The sequence below is a fragment of the Marmota marmota genome, unplaced genomic scaffold, assembly GCF_001458135.2.
Source record: "Marmota marmota marmota unplaced genomic scaffold, marMar, whole genome shotgun sequence".
NCBI lineage: Eukaryota > Metazoa > Chordata > Mammalia > Rodentia > Sciuridae > Marmota > Marmota marmota.
The window spans coordinates 2,007,672-2,028,802 of record NW_026000052.1 but is presented as its reverse complement, the minus strand read 5'-3'; the positions used below and the strand labels follow the sequence as shown (position 1 = coordinate 2,028,802).

The following is a 21,131-nucleotide window of genomic DNA, read 5'->3' as shown; positions in this document are numbered from 1 at the left end:
CCGCCGGGAGGGGCTTTGCATCTCGCTCGCATCGCAGGGGCCAGCCCGCTGCACCTGCCGCGCTGTCCGCAGCCCTGGGAGGGGACCGCCGCGGGCTGCCCTTGGAAGCTCTACCCAGGTGTCCCCCCTCCCGACCCCAGACACCCCGCTTAGAGGCTGAGTACAGTGGGCCTACGGGTAAGGCAGGGGTGGATGTGGACTTAGGCTCTGTGCCAGGTGACAGGCGGTCCCTGCCCTGTCCCACCTGAGGTTGGTCCCCAGTTTGGAGGTGAGCAGGGACAGTCCAGGCAGGTCTGTAGTTCTCTGAAGGCTGAGATGCAGCTGGGGCTCAGGCCCCTGCCCGCAGCCCCCTGGGAGCATCCCCAGGGCCAGCTGCTGGCCTGGTTCCTGGGGCAGCCAGGGTGGTGGAGGCCCTCCCTGGGGCATTGCCAGTTCCTCCCCATCCCTTCTGCAAGCTAGGATGGGACATGGCACCCCATTTCATGGATGAGGACACTGAGGTGTCATCTGCAGCAATGATTCTTGGCCAGCACCTTGCCTGTGCCAAGAGCCATGCCTGGTGCTGCGGGGGATGAAGATGAATCAGACCTGGCCTGCTGTGGGCACACATCGTGGGCACAGAGCCTGCGCTGGGCAGAGGGGTGCAGGCCAGGCCGTGGCTGCAGAGTGGGCTTCCTGGGGTGCTGCTCCTTCTGGGAGGAGCAGGAGGAGCTGGCGGGGTCTTCCAGGCAGAGGGAAAGTGAGGGCCAGAGCCTGGGGGGTGCATATCATGGCTGACGGGGGCTTGGCAGAGGCTGGGCCTGACAGATGGCTAGGCCAAGGGGCCCTGGCCACAGGCTTCTGGCCTGCCCGCCCACATACCCATTGCCTGCTTCTCGGCAGCCCCTCAGTATTCCCATTTGCCAGAAGAAACTGTTGAGGTTAAGTGTGCAGCCGAGGCTCTTGGGCTGCTAATGGGCAGCTCTTGGGCAGAAGGGTGTGAGTGCCCGCCAAGGCCCCAGGGGCTGGTTCCTCTGCCTCCTCTTCCTGGATGCTGTGGGGGCCAGTGATCTCAGGAGTTCTACTCACAGCCAGCCTGGCCCCGGCCAGGGGTAGACTGCAGGGATGGCAGGTTCTGCACAGGCTGCCTCTGAGCCCACCGCACAGCATGGGAGCTGGGGCCACAGGCCACCTCCCCCAGGAAGACCTTCCTCTTTCCCACTCCTGTACTTGGTCTCCCATGAACCAGTGGACCATAAATGCTGGCCCTTTTACACTGGCCTCTCTATCCCCCAGAAGACCTCAAGTACAGGTCTTGTCAGGCTCTTTCTGCAGGGCAGGAGAAGGGAGGGGTCACACCTCTGGGACAGGCCAGCACCCCACTGGCAGCTCTGCAGCCTCCTTCCCTGAGTGCTGGTCACAGGCTGCTTGCCTGCTCTGGAGATGGGCAGTAGGGAGCCAAGGCAGGCTCCTGAGCAGAGGAGGACTTGGCAGATTTGTGCTTTAGGAAGTTTGGTGTAGATTTCAGGCGAGCCCAGAACAGGGAGGAGGGTGCCTGCCAGAGTGAGCTGTCGGCTGTAGCTCTTGCAGCTGCCCCATCCTGCATGCCTGGGCCATCTCCAGGGCCATGGAGCCTCGGTCCTCCCCGTTGCCTGGAAGGCAGTGAGGCAGAAGGAGGTCTCCACTGTCCCCAGGGGACTTGGCCACAGTGGGCAGAGGTGTCTGCCCCCACGTCCAATGTGCCCCTGATGCACTGCCCTCTCGTAGATGCAGTGTTGTCCCCCAGCCAGGCTGTCCCTGGAACTGGGTCTGCTGCCTCCTCTTCCCCATCTGGGAGGGGTGGGGGGTTAGAAGGAGCTGCCCAGGTATTTGGGGTGAGAGGCCCCTCCCTCCTTCTAGCACTTTCCCAGGGCCCCAATGAAGGAGGGGGTTCTGCCCCATCCTACGCAGCACCCTGTCCCTCTCAGCTCCGTGTGTCCTGCTGCCCACCATGCTGGTCTTCCTTATGGTCTTTGAGCTCTCCAGCTCTGCACACACCAAGCCTCCGCCCAGAGCCCCTCTCTGGTGCTCACCCCCTCCGCAGGGCACCTGTGGTGGCCGCTGTCAGGACAGCTCGTCTTCAGGAGCCCCCACACTATATCCGCCCACCCTTACCCTGTTACTTCCTCTCCCCTAGAGCGTGCTGATCTGCTGACCCGGGCTGGGCTGGTTTATCGTTGACCGTGGCCAAACATTGGGGGAGGGGTCCCTCATAGATGCGGCTTCCGGCCTTAACTGGTGCATGACTGGGTGGGGCGGCCACTGACTGGGGGGCTTAAGCCACAGAAGTGAGTTTTCTCATAGTTTTAGAGGCTGTGTACATGATCAGGATGTGGGCAGGCTGGTTCCTGAGGCCCTGCCGGCTCACAGGCACCAGGGCCACGTGGCCATCCCTCTGTGTGTGTCTGTCCTGATCTCTCTGCAGGGTGCTAGTCCTCCTGGATTAGGGCCTACCATGTGACCCGTTTCAACCTTTGTGAAGACCTTGTCTCCAAATAGAGTCCCCTGCTGCCTTGTGGAGGTCAGGGCTCAACATGTAAATTTGGGGGAAACAAAACAGTCCAGAGTAACTGGTTTCCTTTGCCGGACCCTGCTGAGACCTGAGACCTCAGTGCTCCGATGTGCACTCAGTTGATCAGGGAACCCCTCTCCTTTGAAGCACCTCATGGAACTCAGGGCAGAGGGTAGAGGACACCCAGACACCTGCTCCCACCAATGCAGCGGGGCTCCTGGAGAAGCTGCCTCACTGGCCTGGACCCTGAGCCTGCCCCTTCTAGGCCTGGCCCCTCCTCATCGGGGCTTTTCCCTGGACCCCCCCTGGGCTCTGGGTGGAGGGGGCCTTCAGGCTGTTGCGCAGGTGTGTTGACCCACTGTGAGCAGAGGGAGGGCTGGGGAGGCCGTGCTTGGGTGGCTGACAGGCGCTGGGTGGGGCCAAGGTCGCTAGTTGCTGGGACAGGTCCTGCTGGGCCATCTTGGGCTTCCCTTCCCGGCCTCTTCCTCCCTCCCTCCCCACACAGCCCCGCTGGTGGGTCAGCCCAGATGGCCCGCCTCAACGTCACCAGCTACAGTCCTCAGCCAGCTCTGCCTGGGCCCAAACAGCCCCTGTCCCTTTGCTCACAGGCCCTTGTCCTTCCTATGGGACCTGGGCTCCTTGACCTGTTTGCTTGGCAGGCCAGGGGACATTATGTGGGTAGGGCCTGCCCTGGACACTCAGGACCAGGCTCTCAGGCAGAGCACAGGGGCCCTGTGGGCAGTGGGCAGCAGACCTCTATCCAGGTTATAGCCAGGAGGAGGAGGAGGCAGCTGGGCAGGGCTGGGTGAGGAGAGGAGCCTAAGGAGCCACACACGGAGGGGACCCAGCTGGGCAGCACCCACTCCTGGTCCTCCTATGACCAGTCACAGCTGGTCTCCTGCAGACCCTGGTGCAGCCTGGCCCCAGCTCCAGACTTTGGGCTGTGCTGGAGCCAGTTAGAGGGACCCCAGCCAACACAGCACAGAACCTGTTGGCACTCCTGGTCACTCCGAGCCTTCGGACCAGTTAAGTCTGGGCTCCCCTGTACTGTGTGGAGCTGTCAACCCACAGCCACCTCAGCCAGGACCTTGGCCCTCCCAGGGTGGGTCCAGTCTCCACCTTGCCAGGACAAGAGAGCAGAAGGTGGTAGGGCTGGCGCACCAGGAGGGAGCCTGCCCACCAGAGGGTACAGCCCAGGCCACGGCAGGGGTGCTGACAGCTGGGCAGCCTGGCTCCCCGCTCCTCCTCTGTGAGGCCTTGGGAAGGCAGCAGACTGCTCTGAACCTTGGTTTCCTTTTCTGGAAAGTGGTTGCTTTGAAGATTAAAAGAGGCTCCCCTGAAGTCCTTTCTGGGGAGACTGAGACCCCCTGCACCCCACACTGCCCAGTCCACATGAAGGCAGAGTTCCACTCCCTCCAGCCTTTGCCCCTGAGCTCCTGTCCAATATGGACCACACAACTTGGTGGCAGCTCCCACCAGCCAGTCTGGGAAAACCCTGGCCAGGCTGCCCAGGTTGGGCCCTGTGCAGGGACTCCTTGACCCCCAAGAAGCTGTCGACCCCCAGTCCCAGCCGGCCCAGTCAAGGAAGCCAAGGGGCAGCACTGGCCGGCCAAGCCCCAGGTCTCTGGGTGGCAGGGAGTGGAAGAGGAGTCGGGCACCTTGCAGCAAGCCCCGCAGGCCCCTGCACCACCCTGGGCTCCGGCTGCTGCTGCTGCCCTCAGCTTCCTGGGGTGAAGTGCTTCTGACAGGGCTGTTCCTGGTGCTGCTGGGCCTGGGCATGCTTAGCGCTGGGCAGGGCACAGCAGTGGCTCCCAGGTGTGTGTCGGCTGAAGGCAGGCCACACTGTCCTCGTGGTTGGCACCCCAATGGGCCCAGCGCAGGGGGTTGCATGTTCTGGCCTCCCTGGTGGGCTGTGCTGTTTCCTGGCACAGAGGTGAGTGTACAGAGGTGGCCTGGCTGCCACCCTGCCCCACCCTGCATGCTGGGTCGCCTGCCCTGGCACCTGGCCGTGTGCTGGGGCTCTACAGGCAGGGTGTGTGGCATGGGCATGCCCCACTGCCCCCGGAACTTACCTGGAGCCCAGCCCTCTGTCCACCTGCCTTCTGCGCTGATGAGTCTGCTGTGTCCCCAGGCCCCACGTGGAGGATTTCAGCCTGGAGTCCTCCCTCTCTCAGTAAGTGCTTTGTAGGGGAGGGAGCTTTTGGGGACAGATGTGTCCTCACACCCGGGCAGACCAGTCCCCATGGGAAAATACACTCTGCCAGGCCCCTGGCCCTGCAGCTGGGCAGGGCCATGTCTAGCCAGCACAGGGGTGGGGGTGGTCCCTTGCTGAGGAGGCCAGGCTCTCAGGGGCCACCTGGTGCCCTACAGGGCAGGCGTGAGGATGACCCCGTGCCTGGTCTTAGCCCCCTTAGCTGCCTGTGCAGGTCGAGGTCCCCAGGAGCCAGGTGGCTTGCAGAAGGGGTGCCCTTCCTGCCACAGCCCAGGCTGGGGCCAGGGGCTCCACGGCTGCACTTGTGGCTCCAGCTGAGGCTGAGGTCCCATGAAGGTAGGAGTCAGCGCAGTCCCTGGGAAAGCCCTCCTTCCCCCACCGGGTCTGCCTCCCAGTGGGGCCTGTCATTAACAGTTCCATTAACTAGCGTCACTGGCAGCAGTAACCACCTGCTGCTGTGGCTCTCGCCTGGTACCTCCCGCGGGGTTGAGGGCTACAGCCTTGACCCTGGCCTGTCCCCCAGCCTGGCAGCCTTGCACCCTGTGCACCACAGATAACAGGCGTGAGATGGAGGCTGGCCCGCTGCCCCAGGCTCTCCCACGCCCCCGCAGGCTGGTGGAGGCCCTGGGAGCTGGGCCTCAGCCCTGTGGGGTATGACCCTGTGCAGCTGCCCGAGGCTGTGGCCCACACCACTGCCCAGCTGGCCTTGGTCAGAGGAGTGTCCCTAGGCCCTGGGAGGCCCAAGACCAGAACAAAGACCCTGCAGATTCCAGGACAGCAGACTGGTTGGAGGAACAGGCCAGGTCATCTGTTAGTTTAGGAAGCCCCTGACCACCCTCCCTGGCCATTTTGGACTCTCCTCCAACCCCAACCCTGTTTCCCAGCTTGGGCTTGCAGGGCCCAGGCCAGGGTAGGCAGGGGCCCCTCTGAGCACTGAGGAAGGATGACCATGAGGCCCCCCACCCCGCCTCAGGCTCTGTGGGGCTGGGGTGTGACAGTGCCCGGCAGTGAACTAACCTAGGACAGCAGGAGGACCTGTGGAGCTAGCCTGGGACCGTGGGTGAGGAACTAGGGGAACTTAGGTGCCCACCCCATCTTGCTGGCCAGACCCAGAGTTGCCGGGAGTTTCCAGGAGGGGTGGGCGGCAAGTCACAGTCAGGGCTGCTGCTGAGGCCCCCATGGTATCAGGCACGGGGGCACCTGGGTGTCTCTTCCCGCCCGGGCCAGCCCTCTGTGCTGCTGTGGGGCACTGCGCAGGACGAGCCTGACCTCAGGCAGCCTGCCTGCCAGCTCCCACACAGCTGTCCACTCCACAGGGCCAGGGCCACACTGACCTCCCCAGGGCTGGGCCGGCGGTGTGCTGCTCTTCCAGGCTCAAGGCCGAGCTGGGCCTGGGTCCCACCCAGGTCAGTGGGCATGGCCAGTGCTATATGGAGCCGAGCCCACAAATGGGCAGCCTGGAGCCTGAGGAGTCTCAGATGGCGCTGGGTTTCCCAGCTGCCTATGTGGGCACCGTCAGAGTGACGGCACAGGCCTGGGCGCACCCCCTTCTGGGCGCACCTCACTCTGGGCGCACCTCCCTCTGGGCTCACCCGGCTTTGGGCTCATCTCCCTCTGGGCGCACCCCCCTCTGGGCACACTCCCTCTGGGCGCACCCCCCTCTGGGCTCACCTCCCCTGGGAGCACCTCCCTCTGGGCTCACCCCCCTCTGGGCACACTCCCTCTGGGATCACCCTCCCTGGGAGCACCTCCCCTGGGAGCACCTCCCTCTGGGCGCACATCCAGAAGAAGCGGGGACACAGCGCAGAGGCTGGTTTTCACTTCACTGACACGGCACCTTGGCTGCCAGGCGCCCTCGCACAGTGTGGGAGACAGTTCCTGCCATTGTTCCCACTCTCTGGGGAGGAGGAGAGGAAGCCAGGAGGGCAGGTGAGGAGTGGCCAGGTCTGGCTTTCCAGCAGCCTGGGCCCCCGACTGCAGGCTGTGACCCCAGGAGCTCAGAACAAGCCAGCGAGTGCCCGTTGTAGGAGGAGGTGGCCCACAACCCCAGCCAGGCTCCCTCCCCAGGGCTGCCCCTGGCCCTTGGAGGGTCTACTGTTTGTGGTGGGGTCAGGAGTGGGCAGCCACAGCTCATCACCAATCAAAAGCCAAGCATCATTAATTTCTCTGGCATTGCAGGGCTCCAATTCTGCTGCCAGGTCCCGCGGGTTTCTCTGGCTCCTCATGGAGAACCCCTTTCCCCCATAGGTGGGTGCTGCCCACCCAGAGCCCTGGGGGCTGCCTAGATGGATGTCCACAGCTGACCGGGCACTCACCCCCTGAGTGGTGGCCCTGTGTTCTATTCATGGGGTATTGGAACCAGAGGCCAGGGTGTGACCAGCTATGGTCAGCAGGCCTGACCCCCCCACCGGTGCCCAAGCAGGGACACTGCTGCCTGGAAGCCACAGGCAGGCCAGCACGAGGACGCGTGGGCTTCTCCATTCCCTGACTGTGGGACGGAGCAGTGGCTTTGTGGTCTTTGCAGGCAGCTGCGTTTGGGGAGCTCAGAACCTGGGGGAGCTGAAGGCAGAAGCCGGAGCAGAGCCAGCCCCAGGGGCCAGGACAAGCCAGAGAGGCAGAGAAAGAGCCTGGAGGGCAGAAGACAGGGAGCCAAGAGTGGGGTTGGGGGTGCCCAGAGCTTAGAGGACCCCTGAGCTGCGGTGGGCAAGGCGTCCACCCAAGGAGGGTAGGCTGGGTGGGCCTCTTGGGCCTGATGGTGGGAGGTCAGAGGTGAGCCTTAGGGAAGCAGGCAGGGCAGGTGGACAAGCAGTAATGTCCCATGAAATGGTGTCCAGCTGTCCAGTGAGACCAGGCAGACGGCACAGGGTAGACCTGGAGCTGGGGGCTCTCGGCTGCACGGAGGGGGGGGGGACAGCTTTGGAGGAGGTAGAAAGTACCTGGGTCCCAGCCCATCTGGGGGAGGGGAGGGGGTCAGATCGAGCAGGGTCAGGTCCACATCGGGAGGGTGCAGTCGGTCTCTGTTGCCAGCAACGGACTGCAGACTGATGCATAGTAAAGGAAAGGGGCTTATTTGGCTCATGGTCTGCTCCAAGGTCCTGGGGCCGCATCTGGTGATGGCTTCTTGCTGGCAGAGCCTGCAGTCAGAGCAGGGCCTGGCGCGGGTGCACCCACGTGTCTGTCTCCCGCTGTCTGCCTCTTCCTCCTGTGAGGCCACCAGGACTCTCCCTCCTGGGCTCCAGGCTGCTGACCGCGTCCCAAGGCCCACCTCTGAATACCATAGTGGGTTTCAGCCCCCGTCCTTTCACCCGTCTCAAACGCCTCTCAGGACGTGGGGGCAGCATGCCCGGGCCAGGCCGTGACATCAGACTCTCCAGCTGCCTCCACAGAGCCCACACCCATTCAGAGGAGAGCTTTCATGGCCCAGCCACCGGGAGAGGCCCCTGCCCGTGGTTGATGATGGGGAGTGGGGAGAGGTGGGCACAGGGACCTGGGCCTGCACTGGCATCGCCTCCACTGGGGCTGCTGGTGACCTCCTCCACGCAGCAGGACTCTGCCCGTGGGCCCTCCGCCCCGCTGCCCTCCCAGGTCATGACCCTGCTCTGTGCCGAGGTGGGGACTGTGTGCCCCACATACACCATCATCCCACCCACACGCAGTCGCCCCACCTGACCCTGCTCTGGAGCAGAGAGGGACTCAGCCTGTGATGGAGGACGCCCAAGGTCATGCTGAGGGAGGTCGGTGCCCAGCACCACAGGGGCATGGCCGCTGGGGGACAGGCCATCCCCACCCCAGCTGCAGGAAGCCCGGCTTGTCATCCTTGGAGTGACTGTTGGCGGTTCACCTCGGTGGGACATGGAGCCCCAACGGGGCGCGAACTCCAGCAGAGCTGGGCACAGAGAGCCGGGCAGTAGCTGTCGCATCAGACTCCATGTTACTCCCAGAGACCAGATGGGGCCAGCAGTGGGTGGGCCATGTGCTAGCACCCTCTGGCACCCTCAGGCCACTCCCACTGGGTCCACTGTGGTCTGTTCTCAGGACTGTAGAGAGCCCAGGCTGGGCAGAGGGCTTGGAGACGGGCCCATAGACAGTCATGTGTGTAAGTGACGGCGGCCTGGGGACCAATGGCCAGGGGCTGCAGGGGAGCCCAAGGCAAGGGGCCTGTGCTAGGGGGTTTTGCTGCTGGCCTGCAGGACAGCTCAGGCCTGACTGCTGCCTGTCAGCCCTCCTGGCCCGACTGCCTGAGTTTCACGCTGCTTTGAGCGGTGGTCTTAGAACCCAGCCACCAGAGGCCACCAGATCATGAATGGCCGTCAGCTTCTGGGTACTCCGTATAGGTCCTGGGGTGTGTTTTGAGCTCTGTGTGCCCAAAGCCCAGTGGGTGCCATAGTCTGAGCCTCCTTGGGGCCCACAGGCCCTGGACGCTGAGCAGGCAGTGGCTTGTGGCCCTTGTGTGCTGGGGGAGGCACGGGGAAGGCTGTGATAGGTGGCTTCCTGGGTCCAAGGTGGGCATGCCTCTCAGTCCTGCAGCTGGGGACAAGTCAGTGGGGCTTGGGGCTGCCTCTCTGCCAGGCTCCCGCTGGCTGCCACCCGTCCCCTCTCCTGCCCCAGGGTCCAGGTGGAGTTCTACGTGAATGAGAACACATTCAAGGAGCGGCTCAAACTGTTCTTCATCAAAAACCAAAGATCCAGTGAGTGGGGGCTGGGCGCTCCCAGGCAGGAGGGGAGGGGCCCCAGAGGAAGCCAGTGTGGCTGGGGCTGTGTCGCTGAGCAGTGGGCGCTGGGGGCCTTCCCTCTGCCTAAGAGTCGCACATCTCTTGGGAGCAGTGTGGGATTTGTGGGGACACTGCCCCATCTGCTGGACACCAGATTGGGCTGGGCTAGGCCTCCTCCATGCAGGCCCCTGCTGACTCCTTCCCAGCTGCAAGACTGGCCATCCTGGACCTCCCAGGGAGTCAGAGAGGGGCTTGGAGTTTATGTGTGTGGGCTCCCGGCCCCCCGGCCACGGAGGGGCAGCCTCAGGATGCCCCCTGGGTCCTGACTCCACTTCTGTGCAGTGGGCACATGGTGCCTCCTGAAGGGACCCGGGTGGGGCCTCTGGGGTGGAGCTATTGGAGGGGGCTGCGGGCCTTCCTGACGTCTGCCTCCCCCAGGCCTGAGGATCCGGCTGTTCAACTTCTCCCTGAAGCTCCTCACCTGCCTGCTCTACATCATCCGGGTCCTGCTGGACAACCCGGCCCTGGGCATCGGATGGTGGGTGTGACCCGTGGGGCTGGAGGAAGAAGGGGTCCTGGGCTCTGGGCTGGACCTGACTGCCTGGGCCCTGGGGGGACTGCACCCAGCACCCCGCCTGGCCTCTAGGAAGCCCCGTGCCCAGTCAAAGCCATGCCCAGTATGCTGCCCAAGCTCAGAGTGGGGAGAGGGGAGCCCATGCTGGAGCTGCACGTGTGGCTGCCCGTAGACCCAGAAGGTCTAGGGAGCCTGGAGGGTCCAGGTGCCCCCTGCCTGAGAGGGGGTCTTCACGCTCACTCCAGGAGGGTCCCAGCCTCTGGGGGAGCCCCCTGCAGCAGTATGCAAACTGGCTAGGGCTTTGGCCCCTCTCTGAGGCTCCACCTGACCCTTCTGGCCCATGGCGTCCTCTTCCTGGGTCACTCCTTCACCGTCAGGGCAGGCGTATTCTGGCCATGTTGAGGAAGAGTCACCTGCAGACTGCAGGAGCCTTTCGAGGAATGGGGGGGAACTTCTCTGGAAGTTTCTGTGTGGTCCTCCTGCTCCCCCCTGCTGCTGAGTCCCAGCCCCGATCCTTGTGGGGCGCATCATTTTCTTCCCTGGAAGCTGCTGGGTCTCTGCTTAGGGATGCTTGGGTCAGGCTCTGTCTCATTTCTGGGTTGGCCCAGCAGCCCTCAGTGCCGGATTGTCTTGAATAATGTCCTTGGAGACCGCCCCCCCTTGCTCACTGGCTCTGGGTCCTCTCAGGCTCCTCAGTGTGGGTGTCCCTAACTGCTGGGGTCTTGGAAGCTGAGCCGGGAAGGAGCCGGCCCTGGAGGCTGTCTGTGTACACATCTGCTCTTCACCTTCCTTTTCATCTGTCACCCACTATTTAATAGGAGTTGGCATCCCCAGGCCAGAGACCCTCACCCACAGCTGAGAACAAACCCCTGTGGTTGTCCGGGCAGGGGGGCGGGCAGAACCCACCACAGCAGTTGAGGAGGAGCAACAGGGGTTCTGACTGACTCTCAACCACCTTTCTGGGTCCACCTCACCTTCTCCAAGTCCTGGAAGCTCCTGGGCCTCTGGTCCCCTTCCCCAGAGGGCCCAGTGTGTGGTGTTCATCACCCATCCCTAGCACAGCGCCTGGCACGTGGGTGGTGGTGGGAGGAGGGTGAGTGGGTGGTGGGCAGGCAGACAGACGGTGAGGAGGTCACGGGTTGATGTCTGGATGGATGGGCAGATGATGGCGGGGTAGATGGCTGGATAGATGGAAGGTGGGTGGGTGGACAGAGGTAAGAGGGTGGCGGGGGCAGACGCCCGGGTGGATCCCAGGTGAGAACGTGAGTGGGTGGATAAAGGGATGGATGCTGACGAGAGACAGGCGGGCAGATGTTGGGAGAGAGGGCCGGAGGTAGGGGAGTGGTGGACAATGGATGGCCTTGAGTCTGCATCCACCCTGGTGAGTTTCTGGAGGGAAGTAGGTCAGGAAAGAGGCGGGGGTCCCCTCTCATAGGCTCAGAAGCAACGAACTGGCATGCAAGCTGTGCCCTGCCAGCCAGCTGTGCCCTGCCACCCGCCAGCCAGCTGATCCCAGGTGGCTGGGACACACTTGTCCTCCAGAGTGGCTTAGGGCCCTGCACTGCTGAGCCAGCCCCTTGGGGCAGGAGCCTTGTCCCCACTGAGCCTCATCCAGCCTTATTTGAGGCAGCTTGGCCTCAGGAGGCCTGGAGGGCCCCTGGTTCTGCCTCTGGCTGTGTGGGACCTTCCAGGGAGTGTGTGACAATGCAGAGTCCCTGGCTATCTCCTGCCAGAGTCTCACTGTCAGCCCAGATCCCAGGTGAGGGTGTGGTCTGTCAAGCAGAGCCCACCCGTCATCCCTGCAGGGTCTCTGCCAAAATTCTAGAGCTCTGGCACCCCTCAGTACATGGGGCTGGGTCCCCTTCCCATGTACCCTGAGCCCATGGCAGCCCAAGGAGGGCCTTGGGGTTGGCCCGGAGGGCCCGTGGCCAGGCCAGCTCTCTGTCTATCCGCAGCTGGGGCTGTGTGAAGCAGAAGTACACCTTCAATGGCTCCTCCTCTGAGATCAACTGGTGAGTTCCTGCTGCTCCTGTTTGCCAGGGTCAGGGGACATGGGGTGCACGTGGTGAGTGTGGATGGAGTCCACACTGCCTAGCCTCTGAGGGCAATGGCCAGCCTCAGCCTGAATGCTGCCCAGGGTCCCTGTAGACACATTCAGCTGCCCTCTAGACCCTGGCTGGGATCAGTGCTGGGATGTCCCCTTCAGAGGGGGACAACGTGGTCCCCCAGCTAGTCTCTGCCTCTGGCTGTGGGGCCCCCACTGCCTCTGAGATGTTCTTCCTGAGCCTGTCTGGGCTGGGCCCAGGGGCAAGGGGGACACTGATGGCTGTGGCCCCTGTGTGCTGCACCCTGCCCAAGGCTCATCTCCCTTCTCTCCCCAGGGCCCCAATCCTGTGGGTGGAGAGGAAGATGGCTCTGTGGGCGATTCAGGTGAGAGTGCCCCACCTGCTCCTCTCCCCACAGCAGAGGACAGCCGTTACAGGAGCCGGGCTCGGGGAGCACTTAGGACACACCCAGGCCCAGTGAGCAGGGGACCCAGGCCTGATGGGCTCCAGAATGGAGCTGGGCTCAGGGAGCACTTAGGACACACTCAGGGACTGCTGGGGCGCACCCCCCTCCGTTTCTTGTGGGAACCACTCCCTCCTGCTGACCCCTCAAGCTTGCTGTCTCCCTAGGGGATGCAAGTGAGGGTAGGTGGCCCAGGCCAGCTCTTGGGGGGTCTCCCCAGCCCTGCCACTGCTCAGGTCTCTGGGTGGTGGCACTGGCTCATGACTGGATGCTTGGCCTCCCCCAGAGAGGGCCTCAGGCCCCACTTCACAGGCTCAGAGAGGCTGTGTCTGGAGGAGGCTCCACCCAGCCCAGCCCCTCCCTGGCAGAGTGCCAGCAAGCCCTGCCCTGTCCCACCATCTCAGAGCCCCCCACATGGCCCTCATGGCCCACCTCCACCTCCTGGGGCAGCAGCATGACCGCTCTCCATGGTCCCTGCCCCTCAGGCTGCCCCCTGGTCAGGAACCTGTCCAAAGCCCACAGCCTTGGGCACACGTACACACAAAGGGTGCTCGCCCAGAGACCCGCGTGGCCTGGCCCTGCCTCAGACCCCAGACCCAGGTCTGCTCCTTGTCCCTCTCTCCTCTTAGGTCATCGTGGCCACAATAAGCTTCCTGGAGACCATGCTCCTCATCTACCTCAGCTACAAAGTAGGTCCCCACCATCCTGCCTCCTCCTCACTCCTGCCCCCAGCACCACTCCCTGACCTCCCAGGCTGCCCTTGCACCGTCCCTGTCCTCTGTCCTACCTGCACCAGCTCTGAAGCCCCCTTTGACCCCCAGGGCAACATCTGGGAGCAGATCATCCGAGTGTCCTTCATCCTAGAGATGGTCAACACACTGCCCTTCATCATCACGGTGGGTGAGCCCCAACCCCACCCCTCACCCAGTGGTCCCAGCCCCCACCCACCTCCCCCAGGGGCCTCCCCAGCTCCCACCCACCACCCCAGGGGCCTCCAGTCCTGACCCCCCCCCCAAGGGCCTCCAGTCCTGCCCTCTCCCTCCCCAGCCCCACTGTCTCCCCACAGATCTTCTGGCCACCGCTGCGGAACCTGTTCATCCCGGTGTTCCTCAACTGCTGGCTGGCCAAGCACGCACTGGAGAATATGATCGTAAGCAAGAGCCAGACCCCTGCCCACCTGCAGAGGCAACTTGCCATACCCAGCCCCAGGGCCACCAGGCTGCCAGCCAGGAGGCCATGTGACCAACAGGAACGTCTGTCACTATGACCTGCCCCAGTCAATGTCTGGGAAGAGAGCTTCTCCTGACCTGGGAAAGGGCTGGGGAGGAGATGGAGCCATGGGCAGTAGCAAGCAGGCCTACGGGAGACCAGCCACCAATCCTGGGTCACGGGCACAGGGACCACGGGAACCAAGACTGTGAGAACCAAGACCATGAGCTCTGGGCCCACGAGAAAACTGGGCTGCAGGCAGCCTGCTGAGATCTAGGGAGGTCAGCCTCTGTGCCCCCAGGCCTGCCCCCGCCGCCAGGCCCCCAGACTCACAACCCCAGGTCTGACTTAATGGTACAGTGAAGTTGAAATGCCCGGTCCATCGAGCCTCCTACAGGCCTCAGCCCTCCCGGGACACAGGGGGGCGGGGGTGCTCCTGAGAGAAGAAGCGAGGTCAGTGGCCTGCCCAAGTCCAGGCTGCCCTGTGGCCCTCGCCCAGGGGAGGTGTGGCCAGGCCACTGGCTTTGCAGCCTGCTTCTTGTTTATCTGCTCTGGCGGGGGACCGATCCTTGACCACTGAAGGCCACATCCTCCACAGAACGACTTCCACCGTGCCATCCTGAGGACCCAGTCGGCCATGTTCAACCAGGTCCTGATCCTCTTCTGCACCCTGCTGTGCCTCGTGTTCACGGGGTGAGCCTTGGGCATTGAGGGCCACCCAACAGCCGGGGACAGTGTGCTCCTGGGCAGAGAGGCAGTGACAGCTCAGGGCACAGAGCCAGGCTCTGGGGTCAAGGTCTGGGGCAGGAGACAGAGCTGGCTGGGCAGGGGGTGGCTTAGCTGGCTGGCACGGAGGTCCAGGAGTAGCCCTGAGCCCATGTCCCCATGAGCAAACCCCTAAGTCCAGCTCCCCCAAGGCCCAGGACTCTGGGATCCGGCTTCCTGGTCCGTGCCTTGGGCTCTGAAGCTGGGACTAGCCCTCAAGTGGGATGGGGCCTTTGGCCTGAGGCCACCCTGAGAGCAGAGGCCAGGCCAGGGCAGGGGCTTGGAGGTTCTCCTGGAACTGAGCCTCCAGCCACTTGGGTAGATTTGCTGACCTCCTGCACCCACCTATGCTCTGACCCTGTTATGGATCCTGGAGCGGCCCTGTTACCACTTCCTATCCCCCAGGCCCTGGGCAGAGGGTGCCCTGTGCTCTCTGCCCTCCCTCCCCTGCACCCCACCCACAACACACAGACCTCAGAGGATCTGGAACAGATGTCCAAGGCTACAGAGTCTAGGGTGACTCAGGGTGAGTCTCCTCCCAGCAGCCCTGTGTCACCCAGCTGTCCACCCCAGGGGCCCTGAGTACCGGCTGTGTCAACATCGTGGGACCAGGGAGTGACCCCAGGCCCTGCCCAATCGACCCTCAGTTGAGCATAGGAAGGAGGTGTCCAGCTCTGTGCAGGGAAGGGCCTAGGAAGCAACCCCTCATGTCGAGGGTCCTACCCAGCCCCAGTCCACACAGGAGGCCCCAGCTCCACACTCCTGCTCCCTGTGGGCTCCTGGGCCTGGGAAGAGCTGTTGGGCAGGAAGGGGGTCAGATTTGAACCAAGGTGATGCCAGGGCTGGTTCAGGGGCCATCCAGGGCCTAGAGGGATCAAGAGTGCCCACCCGTGGCAGGCTGGGAGACGCTTCAGCAGGGCTGGGGACAGATGGGTGGTCTGGGAGCCCAAGAGTGCTGAGCTGTGCCCCAGACTGAGACTCGGACTCAGCATCAGGAGACGGGGTCCACCAGAGCCCAGGGTACCCAGGCTGGAGCCCAGCCCTTGGTGGCCCAGCAGCGCCCGTCCCCCAGGACCTGTGGCATCCAGCACCTGGAGCGAGCTGGCGAGAACCTGAACCTGCTCACCTCCTTCTACTTCTGCATCGTCACCTTCTCCACGGTGGGCTACGGCGATGTGACGCCCAAGATCTGGCCGTCCCAGTTCCTGGTGGTCATCATGATCGGCGTGGCCCTGGTGGTGCTCCCACTGCAGGTTGGTCCCCAGCCTCAGGGACGCGGGGCTGTGGCACGGGCACCGGGGTGGTCAACTTGGAGGGCCACAAGGCCAGGGCGGGTGACACCTGCGGAGGGCAGGCCTGGCCAGGGCCTCCTGTGGAGCGTGGTGGTGAGCCGCAGGGCAGCCGAGCGGGCTCTTCCTTCTGGGAAGACAGGGGATCTCTTGGTGCTAGGGTGACCCCCCTGGGACCAGTACAGAGGCAGAGGTGGACAGTCAGTGTGGACAGTCACCTGTTGGCTACCCACAGTCCTGCATGGCAGCAGTGGTCAGGACCGTGAGGGGCACCTGGAAGGGCCTCTGCTGACCCTGAGCTTGACCCTCAGGCCTGGCCCACTCTCTGCTGGTGGTTCTGAGCCCCCATCCCCAGCCAGAAGCCCTCTGCTTTTCCCAGTGGGCTACGAGGAAGGCTGACTATGTGCTGGGGACACCTAACACCAGGCCCCTTACAGCAGCCTGGGCATGTGACCCTTCCCCTCCAGGCGTCTGAGGCAGAGTCCCTACTGGCCAGGCAGTGCTGGGTCCTCCCCACCTCCATCTGAGACGATGAAGGGCATAGGCTGCATTCTAAGCTGTAGCCATTTTATGGTCCACTGAGGTGGCCTCTCTTCATCTGCTCATTGACCGCTTGGGTTTCTGCTGACCCTGCACTTTCCATAGGGGGCTCTGCTGCCCTGCAGACTCCCTGGCCTGCCCTCTGGAGGCACAGAGCCCTGCTGTCCATGAGCTCTGCCCTCTCTTGGTTGGGAGCTCCCCCCTCGTACTGACCGTCTGGATTCTTCTGTGGTCAAATGTCCTGATCTTTCTTTTATGGCTTCTGTTTTCCTTTCTTGTCTGAAAAGACCACTTCCCTCCTCAGTCATGGATATTTCCTTCTGAGAGTGGAGGTTGCGTCTTGCTGCTGCGGGAGCAGGGGCAGGCCTGTGCCAGCCAATCCCCAGGCTCATCCCCCCACACCACGCACCTGGACGGCCGTCTCCTGGAGGGCGCCCCACCCTGCCCACAGCCCCTGGGCTCACTGCTCCTCCTTGTAAGATTTCTAGTTTGATCCATGAGGCCTGCCGCCCCGCCCTGGTCTGGGGTCTCTGCCAGGACCCGTGGGATGGGCTTGGATCGCTCCTGCAGACCCACGCCGCCTCTGCCAGCTCTAACGTGTCCCTAGCTCTCACTGCCAGCGTAGGGAGTGTCTCCAGGGAGCTCATAGAGGTCACTGGTCACTGGTTCACATGGAAGAAAATATGGTCCCTGAATAGGGAGCACTGGTGGCTTCCCGCCCAGCCCTCCTGCCTTGGAGCCCAGCCCCTGCCGGCCAGGCCCGGGACAGTGTGCGGCTGGAGAAGGGGCGGCTGCCCCACTGGGCCGACCTTGGTGAAGCACTCCAAGCCGGCCCTAGGGCCACCCCTGGCTTCTGGTGTGGGCAGGTGTCCTCCCCTCCTTGTCCTCGAGTGCCAAGAGCGGGCTTAGCGATGCTTCTTCCCAGTCCTGTAAATGTCCCTGCTGTGAAGTCACCCGGAGCCTTCTTTTCTGGGAGGCAGGGGTACCAGGGATGGAACCAGGGCAAGCCCTCCACCACTGGGCTGTACCCCCAGCCCACCTGAGCCTCACAGAGGCCAGAGCTGCCATGGACAGGCCAGACCCTGGGGTCTCCAGGTCTGCTCCAACAGATGGCCACACCACAGGCTTAAAACAACAAGCCTGCTCCACAGTTCTGGAGGCCACAGTCCAAACCAAGGGGTCAGCAGGCTGCTCCTGTGGCTGCAGGGAGGATGGATTCAGGCCCCAGACTGGGTAGCAGGATGCCCTGCTCCTCACAGGGCTAAGGGTGGCCAGGACCACAGTGCTGCTGACCTCGCCATCCGCACAGCCTCCTGCCCCCTCCTGCTGCCCCTGGGAAGGCTAGGGGTCCTGTTAGTGGACAGGGTGGTCCTGGTGCCTTTGGAACAGGACTTGCTGGTGGAGGCCCTGGGGAGGGGCGGTGGTGCTGCTGGTGGCAATCACAAGCCTCCCTCCAGAGCTTAGGGACAGCTGTCGTCTGCCGGAGCTGCTCTGCAGGCTCAGGTCCCGTGCTGTCGGGCATCAGTGTCAGGCTCATGGGCACCACAGCAAACCGCCGGACAGACAGCTGGACAACAGGAAGTCACTGTCCTGGAAGCGGATCTGCACGTAGGTGTGGGCGGGACTGGTGCCCTGCTGCCCGAGGCCCCCACAGGCCTGGTGCCCTTGTGGCCATCCAGGAGCCTCTGCCCTGATCCAGGCCTCTTCTCTGGGTCTTCCTCTCCTGAGGACAGCAGTGTTGGACTCAGGGTCACCCAAATCCACGATGACCTCATTTCAACAAATTATATCACAAAGACTGTATTCAAATTGGGTCATGTCCTGAGGTTCAGGTGGACGCACGTTGGGTTCACTGTCAAACCTGGTCATCAGCCGGCTTCATCCTCAAGGCCTCCCTGGGAGGCAAGTGCTGCTCTGATCCGTGGCAGACAAGGAAACAGCCTGCGGGAGGTGGGACACAGGCCCATGGTGACCCCCAGCAGAGCCCAGCCCATGCCACCTGCTGGGAGGCGTCTCTGTTGGGACCACGCTGGGTCTTGGGCACCTCCTGGTTGTGGAGCCAGTTCAGTGCCTCAAGGCCATTGGGTCTTGTCACTGGGACTGAGCAAGAGCCCTGTTCATTCAGTGACTTGATCTCAGGCAAGGTAGTCACGTTCCCTGAGCAGGCCGGCTGTCAAGGGGGGCTGCCACCATCCTTCACTCAGAAAAGTGTGAAGCCAGCAGGGTCAGCACCCTGGACAGCGCCAAGTGGCTGGCACTGGGGTGAACCTGGGGTGCCTTCAGGCTGCAGCTCGACTCACACCACCCTGCCCAAGGCGGTCCCAGCCTGAGGACTGACCCCACACCCGATGTGTTCACCGCAGCTGTCAGGAGAGCACTTACTTCCTAACTCCGTGGGCCGAGAATTTGCCGGCACTGTCAGTTTTCCCCACAATAAGTCTCAGGGGCTGATGGGAAGAGCCGCAGGTCTGCTGACGCCTTGACCGTCCACTGCTCAGGCTTTGGCAGCCACTCGGCCTCCGGGGTCTGGAGCTGAGCTCGCATCTCAGGCTGCCCCAGGCACGGGCAAGTGGGGATGCTCACTCCCCCTCCTCAAGTGGCCGTGCCAAGACAGTGGCCATTTCCAATGTGGCTCTGTCCTGGGCCACATTGACCTCTGGTCCTCTGGTCCTGCACTGACCTCTGCTCAGGCTGTCTGCTCCCTGCACACCCTGTCAGCCACCTGGTCCTGCTCTGTGCTGTGGCCCTGGGCTCAGGGCCTGCCCCTGCCAAATGGGAAAGGTCCAACCCCAGCCCCACCCCTGCCCGCCCTGCCCCTCACTGCCCATGCTGAGCCAGTGCCCACTGCTCTCCCGCACAGTTTGAAGAGCTCGTCTATCTCTGGATGGAGCGGCAGAAGTCTGGGGGCAACTACAGCCGCCACCGCGCACAGACGGAGAAGCACGTGGTGCTGTGTGTCAGCTCCCTCAAGATCGACCTCCTCATGGACTTCCTGAATGAGTTCTACGCCCACCCCCGGCTCCAGGTGAGGCCCCCAGGCCTCGGGATCCTCCTGCCCCCAGAGCAGCCACCCCTTTCCAGGACTGCCTGAGCCCAAGCACGTCCCCTGAGGACTAGCCCTCAGTTTCCCTGTCTAGAGGGTGGCATCCCACACTCTGGGAGTTCTGCAGGGTCCTGTGAAGTGCTGGGTGAGACGGCACCCGGGAAAGCAGGTGGGCTGGCAGTGGCAGAAGCCTGCCCAGAGGCTCTGACCCACGGCCTGGCCAGCAGGACTACTACGTGGTCATCCTTTGCCCCACTGAAATGGACGTCCAGGTACGCAGGGTTCTGCAGATCCCCTTGTGGTCTCAGCGGGTCATCTACCTCCAGGGCTCTGCCCTCAAGGACCAAGACCTCATGCGGGCCAAGTGAGTGTCAGCCAGGGTGGGCACAGCGGGTGTGGGAGCCACTGGGTAGGTGGGTTGGCAGCTGGAGCAGCAGAATGGGTATGGGGTGTTTGGCAGCTCTGGCTCAGTGCCCCCCACCTGACCCAGGTGAGCAGGACCCTGCCCACGCTGGGCACAGCAAGCCCACCTCAGGCCTCCTGGGCAGACCCAACGTTGGGAGCCCCCATTCTCCCCACTTGGAGTCTGGGGATTCTCTACGTCAAGTTCTAGGAGCTCAAAATAGACCAGGGGCGGAGGAGCTGGCTGCTGGAGTCAGTGGGGAAAGTCACGAGGGCTGAGGGTGGATCTTGCTTTAAAGATAAGTTGGCAGAGTGACTTGAGGTGACACAAATGTGGCATGCCATGGAACTTTCCTTAATGTGCTAGTGCACTTCCTGGGATTCTCTCCAAAGCCCCTCCTGCCACCTTCCCATTCCAGAAGTCTCCCATGTCCATCTGTGGGGCCTACAGGGCTGAGGGCAAGCAGGACACCTGGCCCAGGGTCGCTCATCCCTCAAGCCCTGTACCCTGAGGTAGGGCCCTGATGGTCACAGCCCCTTGTGTCCCATCCATACCTCACACATGTCTGTGTCTGGGCAAATAGGGAGGAGCCAGGGAGGCAGGGGGCAGCAGAGGTTTTAGGAGGCACAGTGTTCTGCTGCTTTGGGGTGGGAGAGGACAGTGTGTCCACTGGATCTCAGGCCAGCTAGGTTATTTCTGCAGCTGAGCCCTTGGGAACCAGGGGTTGGATATGGTCATACAGGACCACAGTGTGGCCAAGAGAAGGAGATGGGTCCCTGCCCCCAAGTGTTTCTGTTCTGCGGCCCAGTCCGTCCCTGGTTGATGGGGCACGGGGATGGGCTGCAGATGCCGAATACCCTGGGTCAGGTCAGCTGGGCCAGGGCCCAGGTTGCTAGCACACAGTGAAGTGGGGTCTCAGTGGGGACCCCCTTCCAGCCCCTGACAGCTGGAGCTGAGGCCAGAGCTCTCCATTGCCCCATCAGGCCATGTCCTGGAAGAGCCAGGTGCCCCGGCTGGTCCACTGGTGTCTCCAGACATGCCATCTGGCTTCTGAGACATGTCCAGTGTCCAAGCTTGAACCCTCCTGAGGGTGTCCAGAAATCCTGACCAGGCCCAGGATGTGCTGGGGAGAGGCCAGGGAGGTGAGGAGGCCCAGGACTGGAGGCACTGCTGGGACCAGGCTGACCACCTGAGCAGGGGTCTGCCGACCTCTGGCCACACTAGCGGTTGGCACTTTGCAGGATGGACAATGGGGAGGCCTGCTTCATCCTGAGCAGCAGGAACGAGGTGGACCGCACAGCCGCAGTGAGTGAGGCCGAGGCCAAGGCAGGCGGGGGGGGGGGGGG

The 21,131-nt window shown here is 63.2% G+C and overlaps 1 protein-coding gene across 5 annotated transcripts in view; it reads left to right on the top strand.

Annotated features, from left to right (window-relative positions):
• The window catches only part of Kcnt1 (potassium sodium-activated channel subfamily T member 1), a 56,529-nt gene that overhangs the window by 15,308 nt on the left and 20,090 nt on the right, over nucleotides 1-21,131 (top strand). For 4 of the 5 annotated variants that reach the window (XM_048813348.1, XM_048813346.1, XM_048813347.1 and 1 more), the window contains exons 2-13: nucleotides 9,351-9,430; nucleotides 9,893-9,992; nucleotides 11,984-12,040; nucleotides 12,410-12,458; nucleotides 13,166-13,225; nucleotides 13,358-13,432; nucleotides 13,603-13,686; nucleotides 14,344-14,438; nucleotides 15,583-15,763; nucleotides 19,200-19,364; nucleotides 19,610-19,746; nucleotides 21,027-21,090. In XM_048813348.1, the coding sequence (XP_048669305.1) occupies nucleotides 9,351-9,430; nucleotides 9,893-9,992; nucleotides 11,984-12,040; nucleotides 12,410-12,458; nucleotides 13,166-13,225; nucleotides 13,358-13,432; nucleotides 13,603-13,686; nucleotides 14,344-14,438; nucleotides 15,583-15,763; nucleotides 19,200-19,364; nucleotides 19,610-19,746; nucleotides 21,027-21,090 (1,147 nt within the window). Of the gene's footprint in view, nucleotides 1-4,661; nucleotides 4,704-9,350; nucleotides 9,431-9,892; nucleotides 9,993-11,983; nucleotides 12,041-12,409; nucleotides 12,459-13,165; nucleotides 13,226-13,357; nucleotides 13,433-13,602; nucleotides 13,687-14,343; nucleotides 14,439-15,582; nucleotides 15,764-19,199; nucleotides 19,365-19,609; nucleotides 19,747-21,026; nucleotides 21,091-21,131 lie in introns of all 5 variants that reach the window. The other variant, XM_048813349.1, reaches the window with a different exon arrangement.